The sequence below is a fragment of the Rhincodon typus genome, chromosome 1 (assembly GCF_021869965.1).
Source record: "Rhincodon typus isolate 14 chromosome 1, sRhiTyp1.1, whole genome shotgun sequence".
Taxonomy (NCBI): Eukaryota; Metazoa; Chordata; class Chondrichthyes; order Orectolobiformes; family Rhincodontidae; genus Rhincodon; species Rhincodon typus.
The window spans coordinates 50,071,216-50,086,391 of NC_063332.1; the positions used below are offsets into that span (position 1 = coordinate 50,071,216).

The 15,176-nt window shown below is 39.0% G+C and overlaps 1 protein-coding gene across 1 annotated transcript in view; it reads left to right on the forward strand.

The window, feature by feature from the left end:
* Positions 1–15,176, forward strand: part of LOC109915592 (phosphatidylinositol 3-kinase catalytic subunit type 3-like) — a 62,726-nt gene that overhangs the window by 30,349 nt on the left and 17,201 nt on the right. The window contains exons 8-10 of the mRNA XM_048593650.1: positions 415–425; positions 3,646–3,720; positions 7,647–7,815. Of these exons, the coding sequence (XP_048449607.1) occupies positions 415–425; positions 3,646–3,720; positions 7,647–7,815 (255 nt within the window). The remainder of the gene's footprint in view (positions 1–414; positions 426–3,645; positions 3,721–7,646; positions 7,816–15,176) is intronic.

Consider the following 15,176-nt stretch of genomic DNA (forward strand, 5'->3'; position numbering starts at 1 on the left):
CACCTTGTTGTCTCGGATTCTCCAGCATCTGCAGTTCCTACTATCTCTAATCCAATCATGCCTACTGTTTTTTGTTAGCTGACTAATATTCTATCCATGCCAACATATTACCCCACATCCTTTATTTTCAGAAATCACCTTTGATGTGACATCTTTTCAAATGCCATCTGGAAAATCCAAATATAATACATTCATCAGTTCACCTTGTCCATAGCATAGGTTACTCGATCAAAAAAGTCTCCAGAAAATTGATTAAACGTGATTTGCCTTTCTCAAAACATATTGACTTGGCCTGTTTTAATTTAACCTAAATGCCCTGCTAAAATGAATTATAGAATAGAATCCCTACAGTGTTGAAGGAGGCCATTTGGCCTGTGGACACTGACTCTAACATTTTTTTAATGATTGCTTAAGGTACCTGGCCTGTAATGTCCTGCTTTCTGTCTACCTCCCTTTTTTGAATAAAGAAATTGCATTCACTGTCTTACAGTACAATTTTAAAAAAATGGAAGCAATCAATCAACTATCTCACTCACCACTTCTTTTAAGACCCTAGCATGAAGTCCATAAGGACCCACAGACTGTCAGCCCACAACTCCAGCATTTTTGTTCAGTACCATTACATTGGGGATTGTAACTATCCTGAATTCCTCTCTCCCTTCATTTCCTGATTTATAACGATCTGTTTTATGATTTTTTTAACATTCTGCTCAATCTTCCAACCTCATGTCATTGGGCCATTATATGCTTTTTTTTCCTTAAGTTTGATGCTATTGTTAACTCTTGGTTGATTATCCTCTTGGAATTTTTCTATTTGTTCAAATATATCTATCCTGCATATTCTGAAACATCCCCTTAAATTCAGCCACAGCATTTCTAATTACCTATTCCTTAAGCTTATTTGTCAGTTCACTTTAGCTTACTCTGCTTTTGTGCCCTCATAATTACCCTTATTTAAGTTTAAAATACAAGGCTTGGGCACATTCTTCTCACCCTCAAGCTGAATGTAAAATTTCATCCAATTATGATTTCTGCTACCGAGGGGCATCATCAGTTTGAGATCATTAATCCTATTTTGTTGCAAAATGTAAAAAATAACAAATCAAATTATTCTTAAATGATTTGAGCTCAGCAATAGCAACTTGCGTTTATGGTGTCCTCCAACTCAGTAGAGCAACCTAACACACTTCACAGGAATATTCAGAAGCAAAATTTGATACCTTGCTGCATAACCTGACATTTGGGCAGATCACCAAAAACTTGGAGGAATACCTTAACAGTAAACTGAGGATGGAGAATTGAGGGAGGAAATTTTAGAGCTCAGGAGCTAGGCAACTTAAGAAATGGCCACCAATAGTGGAACAATTAGAATCAGTCATGCACAAGAGACTTGAAGCAGATCAGCATGGGTATCCCTGATGGTTGTGAGACTGAAGGAGGATGTAGAAGCTACAGTATGACTTGAAAATGTGGGTGGGAATTTTAAAGTCTGAGTAAGCCTCCAAGTTGCTAGGGAGAAGGAAGATTTCCTTCCCTAAAGGACAATGATGAATCAGATGGGATTCTATAACAATTGACAATGTTAGACTAGTTTTTTTTTGAATTTCAAATTTTATTGTATTTAAGTATGTCCTGGTGATCCATCCCCAGACCGTTAGTTGGGCTCTGGATTACAAGTCCAGTGACAATACGACTAAATTACTACCTTCACTGAAATCAATGACTGTGTTCTTCCCAGTATTTCATATGGAAGTTTTTTTCACATTGTGGACAGAAGCAGTTATTGATCTAGTAGAGCATCAGTATTGGCATCTACCCAGCAATGTGAGAAAATTGCACAAATATGTCATGTCCACAAAAGGCAGGATAAATCAAATCCAACTAACTGCCACCCCATCAAGTCTACGCTTATCATCAGCAGAGATGATATGTTATTCATCTTCACTTCACTATCAAGTACCTGCTCATCGAAGCTCATTTTGGGTTTCGCTGGGGACACATAACACCTACCCTCACTACCGCTCTTATCCAAACATGTAGAAAAGAGCCGAACTTGTAAGGGTGAGTGACTGCAATTGACATTAAGGCCAATTTGATTGTCGGGGGAATGCTGCACTGGTTGAAGTTATACCCAGCACAAAGGAAAGTAGCTCTGGTCTTTGGAAGTCAATTGTCTCAGTCCTAGGATATTATTCTGCAAGTTCATCAAAGTAGTATCCGCAGCCCAACCATCTTCATTTGCTTTTATAACATTCCTTCCGTAAAGTCAGAAGTTAGGATATTTGTTGATTGCGTAACATTTAGCAATATTCACCATTTCTCAGATACTGAAGCAGCCCGTATCCTTATGTGGTGAGACTTGGACGAAATCCAGGCTTGGGTTGATAAGTACCAAGTGACATTTGCTCCCCACAGATCCCAGGCAATGACCCTCTCCAACAACAGAGAATCTAACCATGTCCTTCTGAGATTTTCCAGCATTGCCTTTGTTGAATTCTCTCACTTCCAGCATCTTAGGGGTTACCATTGCCCAGAATATAAACTGCACCAGTCACATAAATATTGTAGCCACAAAAGTAGGTCAGAAGCTAAGAATTCCGAGGTAAGTAACGTGCCTCGTGACTCCCCAATGACTCTCCATTGTCTGAAAAGCATAAGTCAAGAGTGTAATAGAATAACTTGCAGACCCACGGATAAGTGCAGCTCTAATAACACTCTGAAGAAGCTCGACAGTATCCAGGACAATGTAACCTGCTTGACTGGTGTCTCATCTACCATTCTAAACATTTGATCCCCTCACAACTGACACAGTTACTGCAGTAACCTCATTGAGGCTTCTTCAACAGCACCTTTGCCTAAAGGGTTTGGGGGCAGTATGGTGGCACAGTGGTTAGCACTGCTGCCTTACAGCGCCAGGGACCCGGGTTCAATTCCAGCCTTGGGCAACTGTCTGTGTGGAGTTTGCACATTCTCCCAGTGTCTGCGTGGGTTTCCTCCCACAATCCAAAGATGTGCAGGTTAGGTGGATTGGCCATGCTAAATTGCCCGTATTGTTCAGGGAGGTGTAGATTAGGTGGTTTATATGGGTCTGGGTGGGATGCTCTGAGGTTCGGTGTGGACTTGTTGGGCCGAAGGGCCTGTTTCCACACTATAGGGATTCTATGAGGGTTCAAACATGGGGAAAAGGTGAGAACAGGGTACTAAATTGTAGGGTCAGTCATGATCGTTTTGAGAAGTCGAGCAAGTTTGAAAGGCTAAATGGCCTATTTTTGCTGTAATTGCTATGTCTCTATGAAGCATTAGGTATCCAGACACTTTGATTTGTTTGGTGTTTCTTCAGAGACATCATTAGCCAAGCTGATACAAAGTACTTGATATTAAAGCTAACACAATGTGGAGCTGGAGGAACACAGCAGGGCAGGTAGCATCAGAAGAGCAGGAAAGCTGACATTTCGGGTTGGGACATTTCTTCAGAACTTCTTCAGATTTTCTGAAGAAGGGTCCTGACCCGAAACGTCAGCTTTCCTACTCCTCTGATGCTGCCTGGCCTGCTGTGTTCCTCCAGCTCCACACTCTGTTATCTCTGTCTCCAGCATCGGCAGTTCTTACTATCTCTGATATTAAAGCTATCTAATTTTGTTGTAGCTGGATATTGTGTGATTACATACATCCTTGGAGTTGGGGACAGACATTTGGATAACCTCCTGCTGACAAAGACAGGTAAGTTTCCAACAACATACCACCTTTGTTATTGTAATCCGGAGCCTTTAGGATTTTTGATGTGGTTCACAATCTTCAGAATTCCTTTCTTGCATTCAAATATGCGAAAGGTAATTTTAGTTGAAGATTTGTTGATCTTATAAATAAATTCAGTTTGAGCAAAAATTCAGCAGGTGTCACTGCAGATCTATTTTATAATGCTGCTTTCGACCAACAAAGGTACATTTCAGCATTTTGCTGCATGCTGTTTTTATATAGCTCTGAATTCCAGGTTTATGCAGACTTTAAAATAATCCTAAAATCTTTGCACTTTTGATCTGCCAAGTCTTTTTGTGAACTATTGTAATTTTTTTTAAGTTGGCAGAATAATAGTTAATATTGTGTCATTATCTTGATTATAGATATACTGACTGTACATTGCATTGGCAGCCTTCTTGTTTAATATACAATATGTATACAATACAATTCAATACAGCACAGGAACAGACCCTTCAGCCTACCAAGCCTGCGCCAATTCCTTACTTTTAATTAGACCCACTACTTATTGCCCAGCATGATATCTATCCATCTATTCTCACATTCATGTGTCTGTCAAGGTACGCTTTAAACATTGCTAACATGCTTGCTTCCACCACTTCCACTGACAGTGCGTTCCAGGCACCCACTGCCCTGTGTGTGAAAAATTTTCCCTGCACTTCTCTCCTAAATTTTCGCCCTCTCATCTTGAATCTGTGCCCACTTGTAGTTGACCTTTCCACTCTGGGAGAAAACCTCTGACTATCCACCCTATCAATGTGTCTCTGAATTTTGTAGACCTCTGTCAGACCACCCCCTCAGCCTGAATCTTTCCGATGAAAACAGTCCTAGTTTATCCAACTTCCCCTCATAACTAAAACCCTTCAGACCAGGCAACGTCCTGGTAAACCTTCACTGCATCCTCTCCAAAGTATCCACATCCTTCTGGTAGTTTGGTGACTAGAATTGCACGCAATATTCTACATGTGGCCTAACTAAAATTTTATAATGCTGTCACATAACTTGCCAACTTTTACATTTGCTGCTTTGGCCGATGAAGGCATGTGTGCTGTGTTCCTTTTCGACCACCATATCCACCTGTGTTGCCATTTAGTGATCTGTGGACCTGGACACCCAGATCCCTCTGTAGGTCAATGCTCCTAAAGATTTTGCCATTTATTGTATAATTTGCACCTGAATTTGATCTTCCAAAATGCATCACCTCGCATTTTTATGGGTAAAACTCCATTTGCCCAAATCTGGAATCTATCTGTATCCCGCTGTATCCTTTGAAAATCCTCCTCACGATCTGCAACTCTGCTAATTTTGGTGTCATCCGCAAACTTACTAATCAAGCCACCTATATTTTCCTCCAGATCATGTATGTATATATTACAAACTACAAAGTTCCCAGCACTGATCCTTGCAGAACACTAATAGTTACTCATCTCTATTCCAAAAGGTACCCTTTCTCTGCTACTGTGTATCTTCAGAGACCAATCCAGTTTTCTATCCATCTAGTCAGCTCACCCCGGATCCGATACAATTCTGCCTTCTGTACCAGCCTGCTACAAGATACCTTATCGAATTCCTTACTGAAGTCCATGTAGACAACATCCACTGCCTTTCCAGCATCAATCGTTCTTGTCACCTCCTCAAAAAAAACTCAATCAAGTTGGTTAGACATGACCTTCCCTGCACAAGCCCATGCTGCTTATTACTAACAAGTTCATTCACTTCCAAATGTGAATAAATGTTGTCTCTCAGTATCATCTCCAACAGCTTCCTCACCACTGACATGAGGCTCACTGGCCTGTAATTACATGGATTATCTCTGTTTACTTTCATGAACAAAGGAACAACATTGGCCATTCTCCAGTCCTCTGGAACATCGTCTGAGGCCAGAGAGGATGCAAAGATATTTGTTAAGGCCCAGCTATTTCCTCCCTTGCCTCCAACAGTATCCTGGGCTAGATCCCATCTGGGCCCAGGGACCCGTCTAACTTAATATATTTCAAGACGCCCAACACTTGTCCTTCATTATGTTGACCTGCCCGAGAGTATTCACACACTTTTCCTTAACCTCAACATCGCTGACATCCTTCTCTTTAGTGGATACCAATGTAAGGAATCTTCAGGGCTTTTATTTTCTTCATTTCCAAGATATTACCATTAATCTGAATTAACCTAACTAGGTCATTTAAATTTTGCTTTGATGTCAGAAAACTTCACAACTTCAACACCATTTTTAAAGTGGAGAATTTCAATAATCCGGTGGCCCTTTAATGTTTTCTTTTAATAGATAACCTGTAATTTCATGTTTTCCCATCTTCAGAAGTCCTAATGCTAGAAAATAATGAATAATTCTAAATATATTTTCACGTATTCTACTGCCTTATAAATTGCCGGATCCTCGAGATATCGGTATTCTCAAGTTTAAATGATTGATCTCAATGACTATAATCCATCAGCTTTGTGAGATATGTTTGTCAGCATTTATAATAAATCGTTTCATACGGAAGATCTTGTAAGAACCCTCGGATAGTAAATGGACAGCTCTGACTAGAAATCACAAGGAGCTTTGTTTTCGTTCAGTCTGCCTTCAAGCAAGTTTTGATAGACCTTATTCCAAATAATGAAAGTAGCTTGGTACATTTTAAAGAAGTGGGTTGCATGCGTGAATGTCTGTGGTTAGCCTGGCCCCAATTGTCTCTTTTTGGAAGGAAATATTGTGCTGTTTGATTAATTCTCAGAAGTTCTTTGGTATTGTATTTCAATATTAGAAATATATAATAATGCATTCTTTATTAGTGTTGTGTGAAACATCCACTGACTTTCTCTGCCTTTCAGACATGTGTGAAATATGAAACGATCTATTGATTATGAATAGTTTAAAAATTACATTTTCAAAACCATTCCAATTCTTTCTTAAAAGTTACTGTCTCTCTTGCTCTGTTTTCCTTCTAGCAGCAAAAATAATTCATTGAACAAAGTCAGTGGGTCACATAGAGCTCAGATGACTGGAATTCTGACAGTTAACGTTGAATCTTTTGCAGCCATTTTTTGTGCAGCTTGTGTTCAATTGGTACCCAAGGGAAATGTGCAGTACTGTTGAATAGCACTCATTTCTAGAAAGATTCTTGCATGAGTGCTCAGAATAAGCCCATCATTCAAGATTCGCAAAAGCAGCGACTGTGTAATGGAGAACATATTTGACTGATTGAAGGAAGCATTAATGGTTGGGTGGTCAAATCTGTACCCTGATCTGTAAAGTACAAATAGATCAACATTCCAGTGTTCCATATTTTGCGTGCTGCAGGTTAAGATTAATCTTTCTGTAGTATGGTAGCAGTTCTTGTGTATTTTGAGGATAAATTGATTTGTTAAAAACAAGAGGGAGATGAAACCTATCAAGAAAGATCTTTTCATTTTGCTGGAGAGCTTGCTGAATTGAATAAGGAATAGAATTGATTATAAACGTAGACTATCTCAGTCCACAAATAAACTTGAGTCAAGAAAAAGGGGGAGTGTTTTAAAAATGCATCTGATCATGTTTCATGCAGAATAATTTGGTAATTAGCTGAAAACGGGGTACACATTAGTCCTCATCATTCCCATTTTCTAGGAGGAAAAGACTTCAAAAAATGGCTAAAAGATTTGTCCGAAAATGCTACGATGTCTACGCTCATTCAAAAGGCTATTTAAGTAGTGTAAGATACAAATGTAAAGCAAGCTTCTTTAATGTTATGTTGGCAGTTGACTGTGCTGAAGATTTGATAATGAGCCATTGCACTTGCCATTTTCTTCACTTGATCCTCATTAACTCAATTTTGAAGTGATGCTGCTTTTTTAAGTAAAAAACATGTGGAAAGCTAAGATGATAATCTATGCTTGATTTTGTACTGTTGCAGGGAAATTATTTCACATAGACTTTGGATATATTTTGGGTCGTGATCCTAAACCTCTGCCACCTCCCATGAAACTGAGTAAAGAGATGGTAGAAGGGATGGGTGGAATGCAGAGTGAACAGTACCAAGAATTCCGGAAACAATGTTATACTGCCTTTCTGCACCTGAGAAGGTAAATGTGTCTCAATTTCCATTTCATTGCATCACACTAAGGAGAGCTTTTTATAAAAGCAAGAGCCATTGAAAATTACGTTTTTCAAGTTTGTCTTCCCTGGTTTGTAAGTCTAGCCTTAACTAGAAGTTATTGAATTCAAATCAAAAAGTAATTATAGAATAACTTGTACATCCTTACAACATCACAGAGATGCTTTACAATTAGTGAAGTACATTTGATGTTTTATCACTTATAGAAGTAAAAATGGAAGTCTGTTTGTGCTGTCAGTCCCACAAACAGCAGCGAGTTAAGTAGGCAAAAAAAAAAGCTCCTTTGATAGATTTTCTACATCTAACTTGGAGGGATGACAAAGGCTAGTTTCAATGTTGTCTGAACTATAAAATAACCAAAACAGCTGTTTCTTGGAAGTGCTTTAGAGTTTCACGCTAGATCGTGTGTTCAAGTATCAGGAGTGAGGCTTGAAACCATGAGCTTTTGAGGCTACCACTGAATCAGGCTCACACCTGCCTATTTCTATAACTTTTTTGAGCAGAAATTATTTCAGTTAGTGGGTCTGATGCATGTTCTGTAATAACACAGTTATAAATTAGTAACGTCACCAGAGTTTATTGCTTAAAAATTGCTAATTTGTGAAAACACCAGTGAAGGTTATGTAAGCAAATCATCCTTGTTGGCTTTTTCTTTTCAATAAAGCTTGTTCCCAGAATTTTGTTTTGTAATTTCAGGTTTCTAGAATTGATAGTGTTTTATTTTTTAATCTGTTATTTGTGGTGATTTTATTTGAATCAGAGTATTTTAAAGGAAATCATTTCAAAGCTACATAAGAAAACACCGTTTCAAGAGCCAAACAATGCGATTCACTTGTAGACCAGGATCAGATTTCTTCAGGGTACTATTTATTTTCCAAATCTCATCTTTATGTGGATGGTTTCATAAATACAATGAATGCATTTTAATTCAAAGTGTAAATAATTGCAAGGAGGTAGAGAACAGAACTAAGAGATGGTGGATGCTTTGGTTGTATTTATCCAAAAATCCCTGGATTCTGGAGAAGTGCCAAGGATTGAAAAATAGCCAATTTGACACCCCTATTCAAAAAGTGGGTGGAGGCAAAAAGCAGATTGGCAGTTTAACCTAACATCTATTGTCGAAAAAGTATCGGAATCAATTATTAAGGAAGTAGCAGAACATTTGGAAAATCATAATCTAATCAAGCAGAGGCTTCATGAAAGAGAAATCATGTCTAGCTAATTTATTAAAGCCTTTTGAGAAAGTCTCAACGAGAGTGGATAGAGGGCAACCAGTTAATGTGTTGTATTTAGACTTCCAGGGAGTGTTGGCAGTAGTATATTGGCATGGGTAGAAAATTGGCTAATGGGCAGGAAGCAGTGACTGGGGATATGGTGTTCCTTTTCAAGTTGCCGACCTGTGATCAGTGGGCTTCCAAGGGGATCAGTGCTGGGACTGCAACTGTTTCCAATAGATATTAATGACTTGGAGGAAGGAAGCAAATGTTCTGTAGCCAATTTGCAGATGACACAAAAATAGTTGGAAAGGCGGGTTGCGAGGGGAGCACAAAAAGTTAATAAAGAGCTATTAATAGGTTAAATAAGTGGACAATAAGTTGGAGGAGCATCATATTGGAAAATGTGCAGATGTTCATTCTGGAAGGGAGAATAAAAACAGAATATTGCATAATTGGATAAAAACTACAGAAAGCTGCAACACAGAATGACTTGGGGTACTTGTGCATGAAACATAGAAAGCTAGCACACAGGTGCAGCAGGTAATCAGGAAAGCTAATGAAATGTTGGCTGTTATTTAAAGAAGTTGAAGTATAAGAATAGGGAAATCTTAGTAATTGCAGTAAGACCACATCCAGAGTACTGTGAGTAGTTTTAGAAACATAAGAACAGGAGTAGGCCATTCAGCCCCTCAAGTCTGCTCTGCCATTCGATACAATTATGGCTGATCTCTGGCCTAACTCCACATGTCTGCCTTGGGTTCATATCCTTGTTTAATAAAAACTTGTCTATCTCAGATTTAAATTTAACAAATGAATTAGCATTGAGGGAGAGAGTTCCAAGTCATTCCAAATTGTTGGGATTGAAGGCCAATAAATCCCCAAGGGCTGATACTCTACACCCCAGAGTACTTAAGGAAGTGGCTCTAGAAATAGTGGATGCATTGGTGGCCATCTTCCAGGATTCTATAGACTCTGGCACAGTCCCTGCAGATTGGAGTGTGGCTAATGTCACTCCAGTATTCAAAAAGGGAGGTAGAGGGAAAACGAGGAATTATAGACCCCTGAGCCTAACATCGGTAGTGGGGAAAATTCTTAAATCCATTGTCAAGGATTTTCTAGCAGAGCATTTAGAAAGCAGAGTCAGGATCAGACACAGTCAGCATGGATTTATGAAGGGGAAATCATGCTTGACAAATCTGTTGGAATTCTATGAAGATGTAACTAGTAAAGGGGGAGCCAGTTAATGTGGTATATTTGGACTTACAGAAAGCGTTTGACAAAGTCCCACAGAAGAGATTAATGTGCAAGAATAAAGCACATGGGATTGGGGAAGTGTATTGAGATAGATAGAAAACTGGTTGGCAGAGAGGAAACAAAGAGTAGGAATTAATGGGTCCTTTTCAAATTGGCAGGCAGTAACTAGTGAGGTGCCACAAGGATTGGTGCTGGGACCCCAGTTATTCACAAAATACATTAATGAGTTGGATGAGGGAACAAAATGTAACATCTCCATGTTTGCAGATGATACCAAGTTGGGTGGGAGGGTGAACTGTGATGAGGGTGCAGAGATCCTTCAGCATGATCTCAACAGGTTGGGTGAGTGGGCGAATCAATGGCAGATGCAGTATAATTTGGATAAATGTGAGGCTAGTCACTTTGGAAGCAAAAACAAGAAGGCAGATTACTACCTGAATGGCTGTAAATTGGGAGAGGGGAGTGTGCAGCAGGACCTGGAAGTCCTTGTGCACCAGTCGCTGAAGGTAAGTGTGCAGGTGCAGCAGGCGGTAAAGAAGGCAAATGGTATATTGGGCTTCATTGTGAGAGGTTTCAAGTACAGGAGCAGGGGTGTGTTGTTGTTGTTATACAGGGCCTTGGTAAGACCACACCTGGAATATTATGTGCAGTTTTGGTCTCCTTTTCTGAGGAAAGATGCTCTTGCTCTCGAGGGAATGCAGTGAAGGTCTACCAGGCTGATTCTGGGGATGGCAGGTCTGACGTATGAGGAGAGATTGACTAGGTTAGGATTGTTTTCGCTTGAGTTCAGACAAATGAGGGGGGATCACATAGAGACTTATAAAATTCTAACAGGACTGGACAGGGTAGATGCAGGGAGGATGTTCCCGATGGTGGGTGTGTCCAGAACCAGGGGTCACAGTATGAGGATTTAGGGTAGATGACTTAGGACGGAGATGAGGAGACATTTCTTCACCCAAAGAGTGATGAGCCTGTGGAATTCATTACTACAAGAAGTAGCTGATGCCAAAACAGTGAATGTATTCAAGAGGTGACTAGATATATCTCTTGGGGCGAATGGGATCAAAGGTTCTGGGGAAAAAGCAGGATTAGACTATTGAGTTGGACGATCAACCATGATCGTTAAGAATGGTGGGGCAGGCTCGAAGGGCCGAATGGCCGTCTCCTGCTCCTATCTTTTGTGGTTCTATGTTTCTACACCTCCATTATTCTTCGCGTGTAGAAATGCTTTCCAACATCTCCTGAATGGCCTGGCCCTAATTCTAAGACTATATCCGCTGATTCTAAAACTTCCCAACTATGTGAAATAGTTTATCTTTATTGGTCCTACCTTTTCCTATTAATATCCTGAAGACCTCTATTGGATCAGTGCTTAAAATAGAGGCCTAATTTGTCCAATTTCTCCTCATAACCTAACCCCTGAAATTCCGTTATCATCCTTGTAAAGTTGCATTGAACTCCCTTCAGGGCCAAAACATCCTTCCTAAGATGTACTGCCCAGACTTGCTCTCTAAGTAGTCTTGAATTAAGGTTTTGTATAACTGCAGCATAATGTTTGCATCCCTATACTCCCCTTTTTAGATGTGAAGGTCAACATTCCATTAGCTGCCTTGGCTATTTCTGTGCTTGTTTGTGGCATTTTAAAGAGCTATGAACCTGAACCCCCAAATCTCATTGGACATCCACTGTATATAACTTTGTGCCTCCTTAAAAAAAGATTCCGTGTATCTATCATTTTTTGGTCCAAAATGGATAACTTCTCACTTGCTTTTATTAAAAATCATTTGTCACAGCTTTGCTAATTCATCTATGCTATCGATATCCTGTTGTAATTTTGTGCTGTAGTGAGCACTGTCTACATTGTAGTCCAATTTTGTGTCATCAGCATATTTGGATATTTGACTTTTTATCCCGTTATCCAAGTTAATAATGAATATTGTGCCCGAACACAGACCTCTGTGGAAAACCAGTCATGTCCTGCCAATTTGAGTATTATCGATCATTCCAACTGTTTCCTTCCACTAACCAATTTCCTGTCCATGTCAGTAATTTGTCCTCCTGTTAATGAATTTTTAAAAAAATAATCAGTGGACTTCCACCTCAGCTAACAGTCTCTTTGTATGGAACTTTATTAAAAGTCAACATCCATCATCTTAACTCTGTCCACCACCTTTGTTATCTTTTCAAGATAACTCTGAGGTTTGTCAGCATGGCCTACCCTTCCTGAATCCATGCTGACTCTGATTAACTGAAATTTTTTGATTTGATCAATTACCCTACTCGTGATTATCCACTCCAGCAGTTTTCCCACACAGATGTTTTGGTCCCATACCTGAGGAAAGATATCATTTCATTGGAGGCAGTTCAGGGATGGTTCACGAAAATGATCCCTGGAATGCAGGAATTGTCTTATGAGCAAAGGCTAAACAGGTTGGGACTCTACTCACTGCAGTTTAGAAGTGTGCAAGGTGATCTTTTTGAAACATAGAATTTTTAAGAGGCTTGACAGGGATGTTTCCCCTCATAGGACCAGAAGGCGCAGTTTTAGAATTATGGGGTGCCAAGTTAAGACTTGAGATGAGGAGGAATTTCTTCTCTTGGAGGGTTGAGAGAATTTGGAACTCCTTGCCACAGAGAGTTATGGGGATGGAGTCCTTGTGTATATTTAAGGCTGAGGTAAATAAATTCTTGATCAGTCATGGAATTAAAGGTTATGGGGAAAATGCAGGAAAGTATATAAGAGGAATGTCAGATTCAGCCATGATTTAGTTGCATGGTGGAGTGGGCCGACCCTCATTCCTATTTCCAGTGGACAGAGAAAACCCCATGTGCTAATGTTTCACTTCTGAGGATAATATTTACTCTGAAATAATTTAATTATCTGAAAATCTGCAGGTGTGGCCAGCAAGAGAGATGAAACATTGGGAGTAAATAATGCATCGAACAAATCTGGTGCTGCTATTTGAGTGAATCCTGATGTTTGGCTCATGAAATATCTGTCGTCTTGCATATTTTGAAAATATTTTCTTTCAGAATACTGTGGGTTAAATCAAATCAGCACTAATAATACATTGAAAAGGCAAAAGCTCTCTATTCTAGAAATCTGAAGTTGAAAGGAAAATTTTGTGAACAAATGTAGTAAAAGAGAAAAAGTACTGATGAGGATGATTTTGTTAAGTAAGCCTCACTGGAACAGAAGAACATTTTAGTAAGGTTGGAAGGAAATAAACCAAAACTACACGGGCAGCAAATGGCTCAGTGGTTAGCACTGCTGCCTCACCGTGCCAGGAACCTGAGTTCAATTCTACCCTCGGGCGACTGTCTGTGTAGAGTTTGCACATTCTCCCCGTGTCTACGTGGGTTTCCTCCGAGTGCTCCAGTTTCCTCCCACAGTCCAAAGATGTGCTGGTTAGGTGATTTGGCCATTCTAAATTGCCCATAGTGTCCAGGGATGTGTAGCTTAGATGGATTGGGCATAGGGTAGGGGTTGGGTCTGGGTGGGATGCTGTTTAGACAGTCGGTGTTCACTCAACGGGCCAAATGGCCTGCTTACACACTGTAGAAATTCTATGATACATCAATTACCAAGTACATTAATTGATTTGGCGGTCTACAAGCTGCCTAAATAGGGTACTGGTGAATAAGTAAAAAATGTTTATAAATGTATGTTGAAAGAGAAGGGGAAGAAATAAAGGACAAAATTAATGGAGAAATGAAATAAGGCATTTGTACACTAATATTGGGAGCATATGAAACGAGTGTAAGGAATTACCTGAGTTTAAAAACTGTTTTATAACAAAATTAATTAATGGTTGATTAAATCAAGACAATGGTGGATAGAACGTCTGCCTTGAAAGAATATACCATGTATGCCAGAGTAATAGAATAGACAGCTTGAAATGTACAGAGATCAAAATAGTCACCTATAAAACCAATTCCGGTGAATAAAAGATGTAATTTGTTGAAACACAGCATAATATCCAGGGAATGAAAGTCCTTTTTAGCTAAAGCTTAAGTTTTTCAAAGATTTTGTCTGATATGTTTCAGAAGGAATGCATTGTGAATGCCCAGATATAACTTTTAATAAGATTTCACATCGGCACATCAGAAATACACTAATACATCAAGATGTACCTTTTTAATGTTGTTTGGAGAATTGACTTTGTGTAAAAATGAGAGGAAGCCAAAAATTTGATTTTTTTAATGAGAAAAATTATAAGCAAGATAACAATCAAAGTTTATAGTATGCCCTTTACTGCTATTATTGGCTTGGAATGAATACAAAAAGCACTATTCCTTCGTCTGCAAACTAGCCAAAAATCAGAGGCAAGGCAGATAATGACCAATTAGAGAAAATTAAGAACAAAGTACATCTTTTGGATAATTGAGCTAATTATTATCAAATGAAATTAATAGAGAATGGTCATTAGAAACCATATTGGTATTTGTGTGGGCATTTTCCGAATTTGTTTGAAATACTGCAGTTGTTTTTTCCTTGGGTCATATCTTGCAATTATTAAACAATGTCTTTAAATATTGCTGCACAACCAAAACATGAGACATGATATTGGCTACTTTTTTATAAATTTATACAGTAAAACATCATGTCTGTCACTTCTAACTGATGCATAATTGTTATAAATGTAATGGTTTTTAATGGTTCCAACTTTGATTCTTGTTTGACCTCTGAACTTTGATATCATTCTATACTCGAGTCATAGACCTAAAATCTTTACAGCATCCTTTTTTACTTAATACTTGCAAAATAACAAATCATTAAACTAACTCACCTCCTATAGGGACGCAGTTTCAGATTGAAATAAATATTTGTAAATGTTGTGAGCGCATAGCAGTCTAT